The 14,521-nt window shown below is 47.2% G+C and overlaps 1 protein-coding gene and 1 pseudogene across 2 annotated transcripts in view; one reads left to right on the top strand and one right to left on the bottom strand.

The window, feature by feature from the left end:
• Positions 1–14,521, bottom strand: part of LOC144770421 (C-Jun-amino-terminal kinase-interacting protein 4-like) — a 1,040,418-nt gene that overhangs the window by 685,700 nt on the left and 340,197 nt on the right. For both annotated transcript variants that reach the window (XM_078654929.1, XM_078654928.1), the window contains exon 5: positions 12,824–12,915. In XM_078654929.1, the coding sequence (XP_078511055.1) occupies positions 12,824–12,915 (92 nt within the window). The remainder of the gene's footprint in view (positions 1–12,823; positions 12,916–14,521) is intronic.
• Positions 6,886–7,662, top strand: LOC144767373 (protein ABHD15 pseudogene; annotated as a pseudogene).

Here is a 14,521-nt window from a genome sequence, read left to right as displayed (position 1 = left end):
TGAATAGAGCCTGGGACTCACGTCTGAGCATACCCAGCCCACTCGGGGTGCTTGTTTCCGTTCTGGGAAGGACATGGCTTTTGTAGTTCGGACTGGACTGTTCCCATGGGGCACAGGGTCAGCGCTGATTTGCATATCGCCATTGTCTAACCCAGGGTGGTGTGGAGTGGAAAAACGATGGATTTGGGCCCAGATCTTTGGACTGGGGTGAATGTGTGACATTGATCCACATTCTGTCCATCATTGTTGTGTTTGCAATTACCGCTCTAAGTGTACTGGGGATGCTCAGACGTGAGTCCCAGGCACTCCACACCACTGGAATCAAGCTAGCCGGGCTGATGAGAGGTGTTACCTCGAAACCGGGCCGGTCCTCGGATGCTTGTTTCCGTTCTGGGAAGGACATGGCTTTTGTAGTTCGGACTGGACTGTTCCCATGGGGCACAGGGTCAGCGCTGATTTGCATATCGCCATTGTCTAACCCAGGGTGGTGTGGAGTGGAAAAACGATGGATTTGGGCCCAGATCTTTGGACTGGGGTGAATGTGCGACATTGATCCACATTCTGTCCATCATTGTTGTGTTTGCAATTACCGCTCTAAGTGTACTGGGGATGCTCAGACGTGAGTCCCAGGCACTCCACACCACTGGAATCAAGCTAGCCGGGCTGATGAGAGGTGTTACCTCGAAACCGGGCCGGTCCTCGGATGCTTGTTTCCGTTCTGGGAAGGACATGGCTTTTGTAGTTCGGACTGGACTGTTCCCATGGGGCACAGGGTCAGCGCTGATTTGCATATCGCCATTGTCTAACCCAGGGTGGTGTGGAGTGGAAAAACGATGGATTTGGGCCCAGATCTTTGGACTGGAGTGAATGTGTGACATTGATCCACATTCTGTCCATCATTGTTGTGTTTGCAATTACCGCTCTAAGTGTACTGGGGATGCTCAGACGTGAGTCCCAGGCACTCCACACCACTGGAATCAAGCTAGCCGGGCTGATGAGAGGTGTTACCTCGAAACCGGGCCGGTCCTCGAATGCTTGTTTCCGTTCTGGGAAGGACATGGCTTTTGTAGTTCGGACTGGACTGTTCCCATGGGGCACAGGGTCAGCGCTGATTTGCATATCGCCATTGTCTAACCCAGGGTGGTGTGGAGTGGAAAAACGATGGATTTGGGCCCAGATCTTTGGACTGGGGTGAATGTGTGACATTGATCCACATTCTGTCCATCATTGTTGTGTTTGCAATTACCGCTCTAAGTGTACTGGGGATGCTCAGACGTGAGTCCCAGGCACTCCACACCACTGGAATCAAGCTAGCCGGGCTGATGAGAGGTGTTACCTCGAAACCGGGCCGGTCCTCGGATGTTTGTTTCCGTTCTGGGAAGGACATGGCTTTTGTAGTTCGGACTGGACTGTTCCCATGGGGCACAGGGTCAGCGCTGATTTGCATATCGCCATTGTCTAACCCAGGGTGGTGTGGAGTGGAAAAACGATGGATTTGGGCCCAGATCTTTGGACTGGGGTGAATGTGTGACATTGATCCACATTCTGTCCATCATTGTTGTGTTTGCAATTCACCCTACCCATGACTAGGTCCACCCGACAAGGACTAAAAGACTGTTACTTCGTCAAGTTTCTCGCCATGAATAAAAAATTGACAGGCAGTCTGTGAGTGGGCCGCTAGAATGAAAACTGTTGAACAAACTAGTCTTTACTTCCAAATAGGTGTGGTTTGTGTGTTGAATAGTATTAAACGGGTATACACACAAGACAGGTGTTGAGCCAGAGTACAAGGGTTCAAATCATGCAAGCTATCCCAAATTAGATGTTTGTTTGTTGCTCCGAGCAAAATCAAATAAAAAAATGTCTGGTGATGGAACTAGATTGTCAATGTACAAGCTTGAGCATTGGACCACAACCCCTTGATCTGTGAATTGCCACGTGCTTGTCTTATTTTCTCTGGTCCCTGTGGGTCTGCTCGCCCAGTCGTGACCCTGGGACTCTGACACTCCTCAGTAACGAGTAAATACCATCAGAATGCTCCTCGCCCAGAATGGTTAGACAGAGGCTACGGCTGCACTCCTCTGTGCATGCTTGCAGCTCACTGGTTTTCCCTCTAGATCATTTATCATTTTATGGCACACGAGTCTCGAACCACAACTCACATCACCTCAGAGGAAAGAACTCCGAGTGTAAGTTAGAAACAACAAATACATCAAAACATTACATACACTGAACGTTTTAAGGAAGCCAGATAGCCTATGCTCACAGTGGATATACTCTATAAAATGTAGGACTCTCGCCCTCCACCAAAGCTCAAAAAAGGGAAATGCTGGTAACACGGCTCAGAAAGTTACTGCTGGTAGCACGGCTCAAAAAGTTAATGCCGGTAGCACGGCTCAGTAAGTTAATGCTGGTAGCACGGCTCAGAAAGTTAATGCCGGTAGCACGGCTCAGAAAGTTACTGCTGGTAGCACGGCTCAGAAAGTTACTGCTGGTAGCACGGCTCAGTAAGTTAATGCCGGTAGCACGGCTCAGAAAGTTACTGCTGGTAGCACGGCTCAGTAAGTTAATGCCGGTAGCATGGCTCAGTAAGTTAATGCCGGTAGCACGGCTCAGAAAGTTAATGCCGGTAGCACGGCTCAGTAAGTTAATGCCGGTAGCACGGCTCAGTAGGTTAATGCCGGTAGCACGGCTCAGTAAGTTAATGCCGGTAGCACGGCTCAGTAAGTTAATGCCGGTAGCACGGCTCAGAAAGTTACTGCTGGTAGCACGGCTCAGAAAGTTAATGCCGGTAGCACGGCTCAGTAAGTTAATGCCGGTAGCACGGCTCAGTAAGTTAATGCCGGTAGCACGGCTCAGTAAGTTAATGCTGGTAGCACGGCTCAGAAAGTTACTGCTGGTAGCACGGCTCAGTAAGTTAATGCCGGTAGCACGGCTCAGTAAGTTAATGCCGGTACCATGGCTCAGAAAGTTAATGCCGGTAGCATGGCTCAGAAAGTTAATGCCGGTAGCATGGCTCAGAAAGTTAATGCCGGTAGCACGGCTCAGAAAGTTACTGCTGGTAGCACGGCTCAGAAAGTTACTGCTGGTAGCACGGCTCAGTAAATTAATGCCGGTAGCACGGCTCAGTAAGTTAATGCTGGTCGCACGGCTCAGTAAGTTAATGCTGGTCGCACGGCTCAGAAAGTTAATGCTGGTAGCACGGCTCAGAAAGTTATTGAGGCTTCTGCAGAGGTCGGTGTAAAACAAGAACGCCACAAGCTAAAATTACAAGAGGCTCAAGTTGGCTTTTTCTCCTTCCTGGGTCTGTAAACAGAGAACAAAATCTGATAGCTAATAATATTTCTGTCACAGAGTGTATAAAACATGTGTAAAATATTGTGTAAGACATAGCACTGGTTACAAGCTCAAACGTGTAAGCTTGAAATAGCTCCTTTGACAGACTTGCACGACTCGGTGTAAAGAATGTGATAAACAGACGGACTATGACCTCACAATCAACACAGGCAGAGTCCCAGAGAGAACATAACAAAACTACTGACGAATCAAGAATGCAGACCGAGCGTCACATGTCTGGCACATCCGTAAAAGGACGAAGATAGTAGAGGGCAGCTGCTCTGAAAGAAGTTAACAAACATTGGCAAAGGCAATGGGGTTCACTTCGACAATGCATGCAGGTCGTAAATACATGCTTTTGTAATGCGCTGGCACCGGCTAAGTCTGTCCATGCTAAAAGTACAGAAAATAATTAAAAAATATTAAAAGAATTTCATTGAGTCACCCAACGTGGCGGGCATCTTGAAAGAGCGGGAAAATGTGCATTATAAAAGCATGACAATAGCTAAGTCAACTGCTGCAACCACCACGGAGAACAGTGAAGAGGTTAAGGAGGCATCATGGTGTGGTGGAGATAAATGGGGAGGGCAGAGGACCTCGGAGAGGTGGAAATTAAATAAAAAGCAGCATGATAGAGTATGGGGAGAAATATAAGGGGGAGGGAGGTCGGAGTAGCAACCAAAAGTCACCAATGAGCAGCAGCAATGAGTGGAAGTAGCATCCTTTTTAAAAAAAAAAAAGCTGAGCGGGACGAGGGAAGAAACCCAGCACAGGGAGGTATGGGGTGCGAAGGTGGAAGCAGACAACAGCGAGGGGGAGACAGCAAGAAAGCATATGCTAGAAGCAAAAGAAAACAAGCACTGGTGGAGCCAGTAGATCGCGCCTTTGGGACATATTGGGGCATAGTGAACCTCACCCCCACCCCACCCCTTGTTTTAGGAACTACAGCAAGAGTGAAATACTTGATGGGCCTCTTCTGTATGCAACTCTGCAGATAAAGGCTGAGCTCATAATTAATATGAAAAGGTGGGGAAGTGAGTAAGTGAAGGGATGGGTGGATGGATTAGTGAAAGGGTGAATGGATGAATGAAAGGGTGAATGGATGGAAAATGAGCGAAAGGATGGATGGATGAGTGAAGGGGTGGATGATCGGCGAGTGAATGGGTGGATGGCTGAGTGAATGGGTGGATGGCTGAGTGAAAGGATGGCTGAGTTATAGGATCAATGGATGAATTCATGAGTGGATGAGTACAAGGATGGGTGGATGGATGGATGGAAGGAAGGAAGGCTAAGTGAAAGGGCCAATGGCGAGAGAAAGGGAGGATGGATGACTGAAAAGGTGAATGGGTGGAAGGATGAGTGACTGGGTGAAAGTGAAATGGGATGAGTAAGTGAAAGGAAGGCTGGATGGGTGAAAGGGAAATGAGTGGATGGATGAGTGTACGGATGAATAAGGTGAAAGGGTGGAGGGATGGATGAGTGAAATGATGGATGGAAGGATACATGATGGATTGGTTTGCAAATGGATGAATATGTTTGGATATAGATGGGATTACTTTACTTATGTACTATTGCACAACCTCCTTTGATGTGTCTGTAAAACGTACCTTTTGTCCTGAAGTTTTGTCCTGAATTCTTTACCTCCTGTCCTGAATTTTTGTCCTGAATTTTTACACTCACCGTCCTGAATTTGCACCTATGCCAGTTGGTCACCCTAACAGTAAGCACCAAGCGAACATGCCTGGCGAACATGCCAAGCAAGCACAACCGCTTATCCGTAGAACGGGGTGCATGAAGAGTGGTTTTAATGGTGTGCGTATTGACTTCCCTGTGGTCTGGTGTTGCCCAGGCAACCTTAGCATAATGTGCTATTCATGTGCACAATATCTTCATCCCAAGCATACAACGTTCGGCAGAGCACAAGGCCCAAATGAAAGGCACCATCAATGCTTAAATGACTTAGGTGGCAAAGTAAAGGGCTAGTAAAGAGCTGAAGCAGTACTTTAAAAAATGCAATCTGAAATATCTTCTTAGAATATCATAGGCTATTTAAAAACAATATTTGAATAGAGATTCATTTAAACAGCCTGTTTCTAACCACAAACTCTTGTTTGTTCGCTGAATCGCTAATCAAGAAATTCATCTTTATAAATGGAGCACGATGCAGTCATGGCAGACAAAAATTAAAATATCAATAGACACTGACCGGCAAAAATAAATTAATAATAACGGACATGCCTGAAGGGAGAGGGCGTAACACCTTGATGTCAATAAACCAGTGGCACTTGAAACTTGTGTGGTGGGGCGGGAGGGCACAAAGAAATGAATAAAATATAAAATAGGCTTACCTAAGTTTCAACACCAAGGCCTCCACCGTTGGGTGTCTTCTGAAGCTCAGTAAGCAAGAAACGGCACTACCCAATCCCGCCGCCGCTCTCCCAGCATTCAAGCTGCACCAGAAATGAATAAAGCAGGCTCGCCCAGCGCTCCTAAGAGCGCTGCAGGCCTGCGCTTTCTCTAACCCAGCTGTCTCAAGACAGCTAGGTTAGAGAACATTAAAACGCACATAACAGACGTGCATTTTAAAGCGCTCAGCTCCCTGCTGCTGCCACTGGGCAGCACTGGCCTGACCCTTAGTTTGAGACGGGTTGCTGAAAAATAAAATGGTAATAAAGTTCTGGGGCTTGTGGGGCAATGCTCCTCCGTTCAGATGGAGGAGCCACCCCTGTAAACATGTCAAACTCTTAAAGGCACAGTTTGACCAAGATCGTATCTTCGTCACTTGATGAATTTAGGTTTGTGAATCGTGTGGAGTCTTTAACAATCGGATTGGTATTAAAAGAGAGTGGAATAAAAAGGGAGAAAGGCACCAAACATGCCAGTTTTATCAAATGTAGAGCACATCCTCACGTGACCCTGCACGTAATCCCACCGACAAACAAGCACTATGCGGGCCAGAGCAGGTGCTCCAAAACCATCAGCCATGCTCTGTTTCTAAATAATAATGTTACATTGTAGACAGTGATGAAAACCTTAAAGTGCCACCCTTTTAGAATATCGGTCTATAAAGAAATGTCAGGGTGCATTTCATGTAAACTGATATTGCCGTAGTCGAAGAAAACGCCTCTTCCAATCCAAAATCCGACATGCTTAATTTTGACAGGTCAGCAGGTTTTTAGCCAGTTAGGACTGAAAGAGGGAGCCTGTCAGAGTTGTTTTTTAGGTTTTGCTGGCAATGCGTACTTATGTTTCTCTGTTGGGTCGGGTATCCCGCCCCCTCCTCGCCCCCTCCTCCCATTGGCTAGCTCCATAAATGGAGGCTAGGCATTGGGAGCTGGATCTGTCCGTCAAAGGCCGGACCAGATTCGGGGGCGTTCCCGACATTTTTTCCCTCTCCGCCTCTGCGATGTCGTCATCGCGGCGGTGGGCGGAGTTTCGTTTTTTTTTATTTTGTTTTTTTTCCCTATTACGCGGCCGACCGCCGCTGGAGGAAGTCGAGGTGAGTGCTGCCGTTCCCTCCCCCCTCCCCGTGTGTCCGTTCCGCCCCCCCCTCTGCGCTTCCCCTGCGGCTGCAGGCTGATCTGCAAGCCCTCCGCTCTGGCCAACTGCCTGCTGAAGGTGCTCTGGCGGTTCTCCGACCCCGACGTGGCCTGCTGGCTCTGGAGGAAGTGGGCGCACGTCCAGACCATTTACCACCAGCTTCTGCCCGGGGACCGGCGGCTGGAGTCCGCCAGGGACCACCTGCAGCTGCCGGATGGGGGGATTGTTGCACTGGATTGGGTGGTGGGGCCTTGGACCTCTTTGAAACACCGGAGGGCGACCAACAGCGTCACTTCCCCTCCGGTCCTGCTCGTCATCCCCAACGCCTTTGGGAAAATCACCAGGAACGTGCAGGATTTTTGCCTGCAAGCCCTGGAGCAGGGGTTTTACCCCGTGATCTTCAACAGAAGGGGGCAGAATGGATGCCCGCTGACCACTCTGAAGCTCCAACAGTTCGGGGACCCGGCAGACCTGGCCGAGGCGGTGGCGTACATCCGGTACAGGCACCCGAGCTCCGCGCTCTTTGCCATGAGTGAAGGCCTGGAGTCTGGCCTCCTGCTCTCCTACCTGGGAGAGTGCGGCTCGTCCAGCTACCTGACCGCCGCCGTCTGCATCTCGCCGGTCCTCCGGTGCCAGGAGTGGTTTGAGGCCGGGCTGCCCTGGCTGTACAGGTGGGCCCTCGTGATCCAGCAAAAGATGAGCCTTTCCAGGTATGTGCATCATAGGCAGTTAAGAGAGAGAAACATGAGCCTCGATCTGTGGGGACATGAGCAGGAGTGCATGTAGCAAGGATGCTGTGGGCTCAGGTGCAAGGAAGGAAAATCGTCCTTTGCAGGGGTGTAACGCAAGCCCTTGCAGTGCAGGGTCCACAACCCGCCCGTGGTGTACCAACCGTTCTAGGTTAACCCATTCAGCCAAAGGTCAATGAATATTTGTGAGATAGGAGAGACTCAGGGACCCCCGTCCCATTCTGCAAGGGGGCTGGGGGTGTCATTTTGCAGTAAGCCCCTGCCCCTTTGACTGCTTGCTGCTGGGTAGTAAATTACAGCAGTTATCAGGGCTCAACGGGCCCCTGAGGGGCCTGGGGCCGCTTCTCCACCATTGGTAGGTACGACCCTGGCCATGAGCTTATATCGGATCCAAAATAAAAAAACAGGCTGGAGCTTGGTGAAAGTAGCGGGTAATAGATCGCGGCTCTTCAAATCAAGGCCCCATTGATGCACTGGTTGGGGCCTACATGTTAGCAAGAAGTTATTCTGGTACCAGTCTGAAGGATGGTGAGTCCAGGGACACCACTCTGATGCATGACCCCTTAACATTCTGGGGCATCTCCCATGAATTAACTACAACCGAGGACAATGTATGGCCAGATTGGTGCACCCACTGTTTTAATTTAAAAGGCTCCTTAGGCGAATCAAATTCCACCCACGTTTTGGAGGGGGGAGGGGGTTCCACGCAGCCGACGGTTATCCTACTTTCATGCTGACGAATGCAAAAGTTACTAGCTGCAAGACAACCACATATGGTAACGAAAAGAATGAAATCCGCAAGGCCACCACTGCCCTGAGCAAAAGGGCCGAAGCCTGCTTCAAACACCCACCCCCAACCAAAGCTCAGCTTGGTTTATTTTAAATACGTTTTAAGGTCATACGAACAGCTGCAATCCGCTGTTGTTTCGTCATTACAGTGACCTCCCATGGCTGAATTACCCCTCACTAAACATGTCCCACTCGCCGTGTTTATAAAATAAAATAATGTCAGCTCGGATTGCATACACTAAAAAGTAACTTCATTATTTTTGTGTTTGCTGTTAGTCTCCTCAACTTCAACCACCCTTGAAAGTGGTTTTGTCCCCTCTGGAATGCCTCCACTTCCAAGCTCAGTCTCTTTTGTAGTCCTTTGTGATTTACAATGCAGGAGAGCCTGTTAAAAGCGAAAGGGCATGCCCTGTGCAAGAGGCATGAACAAAATGATCTAAAAACGTGCTACCTCCACAGAATTTTTTCAAACCAAGCGGATAGGTGAAGCTAATAGGTCTGGTGATGTCAAGCTAGCGAATCGTTATTAGTATTTTTTTTTATTGTAATCATGTGCAACAAAGGCATGTCTTCTGGTTTCCTTCTTCTTGGAGTGTTTCATCTCCTGTCTGGCGCCGTCAGGGCTCCTCATATGGCATTGCTCTCATGCATGTAACATGTTTGCCCATGTTACATGCTCTTTCCATGCAGCATAAGAACCTGATACAGTGTCCATGTCCTCCAAGGTCTTCGCTGTGGTTAGAACGTCTCTCAGTGTGCCACATGCTACTCCTGTGGTCTCCTATGTCCTGAGCATCATATAAAGCACATCCGTGGGACCAAAGCTCCTCGAAATGTTTGTCATTGTACAGAAGCCCCCAAACTTTCTGGTCATGCACCCTAAGCTGCATGTGGGTCCCAAGTGCGAAACAATGCCTATCCATGTGCCAGGCACTTTCACAAGAGGGCAAAGGGAGGCTGCTTCAAACTGAGCTGAAAAGGGCACAGACATCCATCCAACCCCCTCCGGCTGAAGCGAGATCCCCAGAAGAGATCTTATGTTCTCCATGACACCTGCATGCCTCCTCCTGCAATGTTGTATCTCCACCACCAATTTGTGGTTGCACCCTACCACCGCCCTCAATCTCCTAGAGCCAGAAGATAAATGCAGTGTACTAGCCCACCACAAAAAGAAAAGCCATCATAATGCACTTATATAGGGCCTTTGTAGTTCCTAGGCCTGAACCGAAGCAGTAGTTGAGCTTGTTCTGATCTTGCTTCACTGTTTGCCTTTCCAGACTGGTGTCTCTTCCAACTGTCCCCTGCACTTTGTACCAGAGTGAGTTAATATTTGTACTCGGATAAGGCTGCATTCCTAGTAAACAAGACCAGTATATGGATGTCCGAATTTACACCCAACATCTACCACACAGGAGTTGTCCTAAAAGATAGAGGAATTTTAAATTCCTCTGCATATTACTTACTAGAGGACAATGTGGGGTGTAATACTTTCAACAGCTGTGTACCGATGGTTAAATGCTCTTGTATGGAATCCCGAGTCTCCTACTCGATTTAAGTTACAGGATCTCTGGGCCTCGCTTCCCTTACCTGCTTAAAACTGAATGTGATGCCAACATGCTAAAATCAAAATCAATATAAAAATGAACTGATCACCCCCTTGTCTTTTTACTAGTTTCAAAAGTACATAAAAGGTTGTGTTTTTTCACACAGTGCACTCAGTTTGCATTCTTATTTTTTATTAAATTAACTATAAAAATCATTACTTGTTTTGTTGATTCTATCGCAAACTCCCCATATATATATTACATGGGAACCATCGTGACAGGTTTCAATTAGGAGCATTGGGTCACCTCTAGGCAAGCTACATTCTATAAGAGCACCATAAAAATTGAATAGACTTTCCTGTTTGGTACACCTCTCGAAAGTATCAGTTACATTCTTTATGGCATCCCTATGTCCTGTGCAATAGGTATGAAAAAAAAAATCTAAAAGCGTGTTACTTCTACATTTAATGAAAAATGCGATCCTGCTGAAGAAGTTTGTGGTGTGCCATGTGTATGTTATCTTAACTTTAGCCTGGTAATCCATGGTCCCATGCCCGGCCTATACAAAGTTTCCTTGTTTCCTGGGAAACAAGGAAAAAATGCAATTGGCTCGTTGGGATCCCGGCATCCGAGGTTGCCCCTGTTGGTAGAAACGTGACATTTTTAGGCAGACGGGGACAGTTTGCCTCTGTGATGTCTAAGTTGATTCCTAGATATTACAAGTGAACAGGGAAGGCCATTTTGAGTAAATGTGCTGGACACTGGCATTTAAGACTCCCCCAACTACATGATAAATCCTAGCTTCTCTCTGTCTTTCTCACTCTAGCTCTCTCTCTCTCTCTCTCTCTCTCTCTGTCTTACTCTCTATAGCTCCCTCTCTATATGTCTTGCTCTTTCTAGCTCCCTCTCTCTGTGTCTTGCTCCGTCTAGCTCCCTCTCTCTGTGTCTTGCTCCGTCTAGCTCCCTCTCTCTCTGTCTTACTCCCTCTAGCTCCTTCTCTCTCCGTCTTAATCCCTCTAGCTGTCTTACTCCCTCTAGCTCCTTCTCTCTCCGTCTTAATCCCTCTAGCTCCCTCTCTCTGTCTTGCTCCCTCTAGCTCCCTTGCTCCCTTTAGCTCCCTCTCTCTCTGTCTTGCTCGCCCTAGCTCCCTCTAGCTCCTTCTCTCTCTTACTCCACCTCCCTCTCTGTCTAGCTCCCTCTCTCTCTGTTTTACTCCCTCTAGCTCCCTCTGTCTCCTTCTCTCTCTGTCTTACTCTCTCTAGCTCCTTCTCTCTCCGTCTTAATCCCTCTAGCTCCCTCTCTCTGTCTTGCTCCCTCTAGCTCCCTCTCTCTCCCTTGCTCCCTCTAGCTCCCCCTTGCTCCCTCTAGCTCCCCTTCTCTCTGTCTTGCTCGCTCTAGCTCCCTCTAGCTCCTTCTCTCTCTCTTACTCCCTCTAGCTCCCTCTGTCTCCTTCTCTCTCTGTCTTACTCTCTCTAGCTCCTTCTCTCTCCGTCTTAATCCCTCTAGCTTCCTCTCTCTGTCTTGCTCCCTCTAGCTCCCTCTCTCTCCCTTGCTCCCTCTAGCTCCCCCTTGCTCCCTCTAGCTCCCCCTCTCTCTGTCTTGCTCGCTCTAGCTCCCTCTAGCTCCTCTCTCTCTTACTCCCTCTAGCTCCCTCTCTCTGTCTAGCTCCCTCTCTCTCTGTCTAGCTCCCTCTCTCTCTGTTTTACTCCCTCTAGCTCCCTCTGTCTCCTTCTCTCTCTGTCTTACTCTCTCTAGCTCCTTCTCTCTCTCTTACTCCCTCTAGCTCTCTCTCTCTGTCTTTCTCACTCTAGCTCTCTCTCTCTCTGTATGTATAGCTCTGTGTACATATACTTGTGTGTGTGTGTATAAGTGCAAATGCAATAAGTCTCACAATTTCGAAAAATAAAGCTATTTACTACTAAACAACAACACCATTTATTTATCTGTTTACTCAAAAAAAACATAGATGGACATTTTAACATTTACAATGCCAATAGCTCTAACATTGTCAAAGGCAAAACCATTGCATTGTAAATGCTTGTTTAACACTGTCTTTAATCGGATTGGCTGTTGAAGGCCTCCTAGCCAGAGAGTGACAAATCCCAAAAGCACGTTCACCAATGTACTAGAGGCACCCAAGCGCTCACATGGTCAGAACGCAACTAAAATAAAGTTTTGATTTACTTCCTATGCAAAAGAAATTAATGAATGTCTCAAACTCGAAGGCCATTCCTTACCAGATGACCACACACAACCCGAACTACAGTAAAGTCATTATTAAAAAAAATCTACTTTTATGTCAGGCTCTAAACGAACAGTTCAATTCCTCCAGGTTCAAGTCGCAAAATGACTGACTAAGGTCATCACTGATTTCCGAGTTACGTAATTAATTCATATATTTAAGAAAAATAAACATTTTTAGCAGAACCCCTCGGACAGCGATGCTACCAGCCTGAAACCCCTCCAGCATCTGGCAGTCACATCCATCGTTAATGACCTAGCTAAGAACTATGATAATTCTTTTACAAGCCTCTTTTTCACAAGATTGTAGCAAAGAAACATTCGCATCCGCTGTGCTTCCATACCAACTGACCTCACTTTACTAGCCAAACGTTCATGTGCAATCGACAGGCCTAACGCTCTAGTCCCAGATCTTCCACCACCCTTAAAACTACCGTCCAGCTTTCCCTGAGGCCAAGAAACCCTTACTCTTTACAAATCTTCAAACTCCATATGGTTCTTTAGAAAGCTTCCCCCCCCCTCCCTCCACCCCATTTCACACGAGTCCACCATCTGCCTTGAGATTGCACTCTTAAATATGCGGTACCCATTCGGTCTCAATATTTATTTCCTGAATGCACAGACCTGTTGTGCAATGGCGTGGTACGTCCAGACTGCCGAGCCGCTTCCAAAGATGTCGATCTCTGGTACTTCAACTCCTTATAAGTCGTCACCATCTGAAAAAATGACATTTGTTAACAGACAGGCACAGGGTTTACAGTACTGTGAAAAATAGTGATCACGGTATTGAAGTAAAAGTAATGTACGTTGTTAAACATTATGGGTAAAGCAGTCAGAAGCTCTGTTCTCACCATACCCTGACTGCAGAGACCTTGAAAAAAGTCTCAGGACTGCAAAGTGTTGTTTTACAGGCATTCACCTGCCACTAAAAACACAACACCCTCCTCACAGAGCTACACTCGTGTCTGCCTCACAAGAGGTCTCCCAGCTAATCTGCTCTCAGTCCTAGTCATATTGATCTTTCGATGCAGAGCCCTCCACCTCTTGAGGTGTCTTCCTGATTGACTAATCATCTACAGTGCAGATTTTACTCAACTAAATGATACAAAGAATCTCCCTAAAAAGATTCAACTTACGAATTAAAACTCACTGAAGCACCTACCATGGCACCAGGCATTGACACAGACATATAAAAAGGATAAACATTCTTGCAATAACTAAATGTCAATTACCTTAAAATGCTCAGCTCCTCCAGAAACTCTTACTATAGAAAGATCAGACACTCAAAAGCAAACTTTTACAAAAATCAGCTAGATCAAGCCAAGAACCGACCCAATAAACTATTTGAACTAGTCAAAAATCAATCTCTTGGCATAGCTCACCCTCCCCAAGATGGTCAATGTTCGCAACCCAACTGCGAAGAATTTTCTTCCTTCTTCACAAGAAAGATAGAACTCGTGAAAACGGACCTACTTAAGGCCTCATTAGCTCAGATTGACAATCAGAAGGACACGCCATCTCACACTTTAGCAACCCCAAGCACCTGCACAGCTAAGCTCTCCCTCAAAAACAACGCCTCCTTCACAACCTACATCGAAGATACAATCCTAAAAGCACTCACGTCCATGAACCCCTCCAACCACTTCTCTGACCCCCCTCAATGCTTCCTTAGTCCAAGGAGTTATTCCTGATATTCTCAAATCGGGACAAGTTTTCCCCACCTTGAAGAAAACTACGGCGGACCCCTCGGACCAAAATAACTACAGACCAATTTCCAACATCCCAACTCTGGCTAAACTCCTAGAAAAATTTGTTCTCAGCCAGTTAGACAACCACATCACCAACTTCCACCTGCTGAATACATTTCAATCTTGCTTCCGGGCAGGGCATAGTACGGAGTCGGCCATGACCCACATAGTAGATAATACACTAAAAATCCTACATCAGAACAAAGCCTGCCTACTTATCCTACTTGACTTATCTTCGCCATTTGACACCGTCAAACATGATAATCTACTAGACCTCTTGCCACACAGAATGGGCCTATCAGGGTCAGTTCAAAATTGGTTTACCTCTTTCCTCCAAAATAGATCCCAAAGGTTCAAGGTCAACCAATCCCTGTCCAGGACCATCCTAGTCACATTAGGAGTCCTGCGGGGCTTCTCCCTCTCACCTACATTGTTCAACTTATTCATGGAGCCACTCACTGAGATCCTCAACTCATCAAATATCCACTTTCACATGTACGCTGATGACACAACTATATTTAAAGATAAACTCTCTGGATGACATCAAAGCTCTCAATCTAAATCTACAAAAAAC

This window comes from Lissotriton helveticus, chromosome 7 (assembly GCF_964261635.1).
Source record: "Lissotriton helveticus chromosome 7, aLisHel1.1, whole genome shotgun sequence".
In the NCBI taxonomy this organism is placed as follows: Eukaryota; Metazoa; Chordata; class Amphibia; order Caudata; family Salamandridae; genus Lissotriton; species Lissotriton helveticus.
Note: the sequence above shows the minus strand (reverse complement) of the source record. Positions and strands in the feature narration are given on the sequence as shown.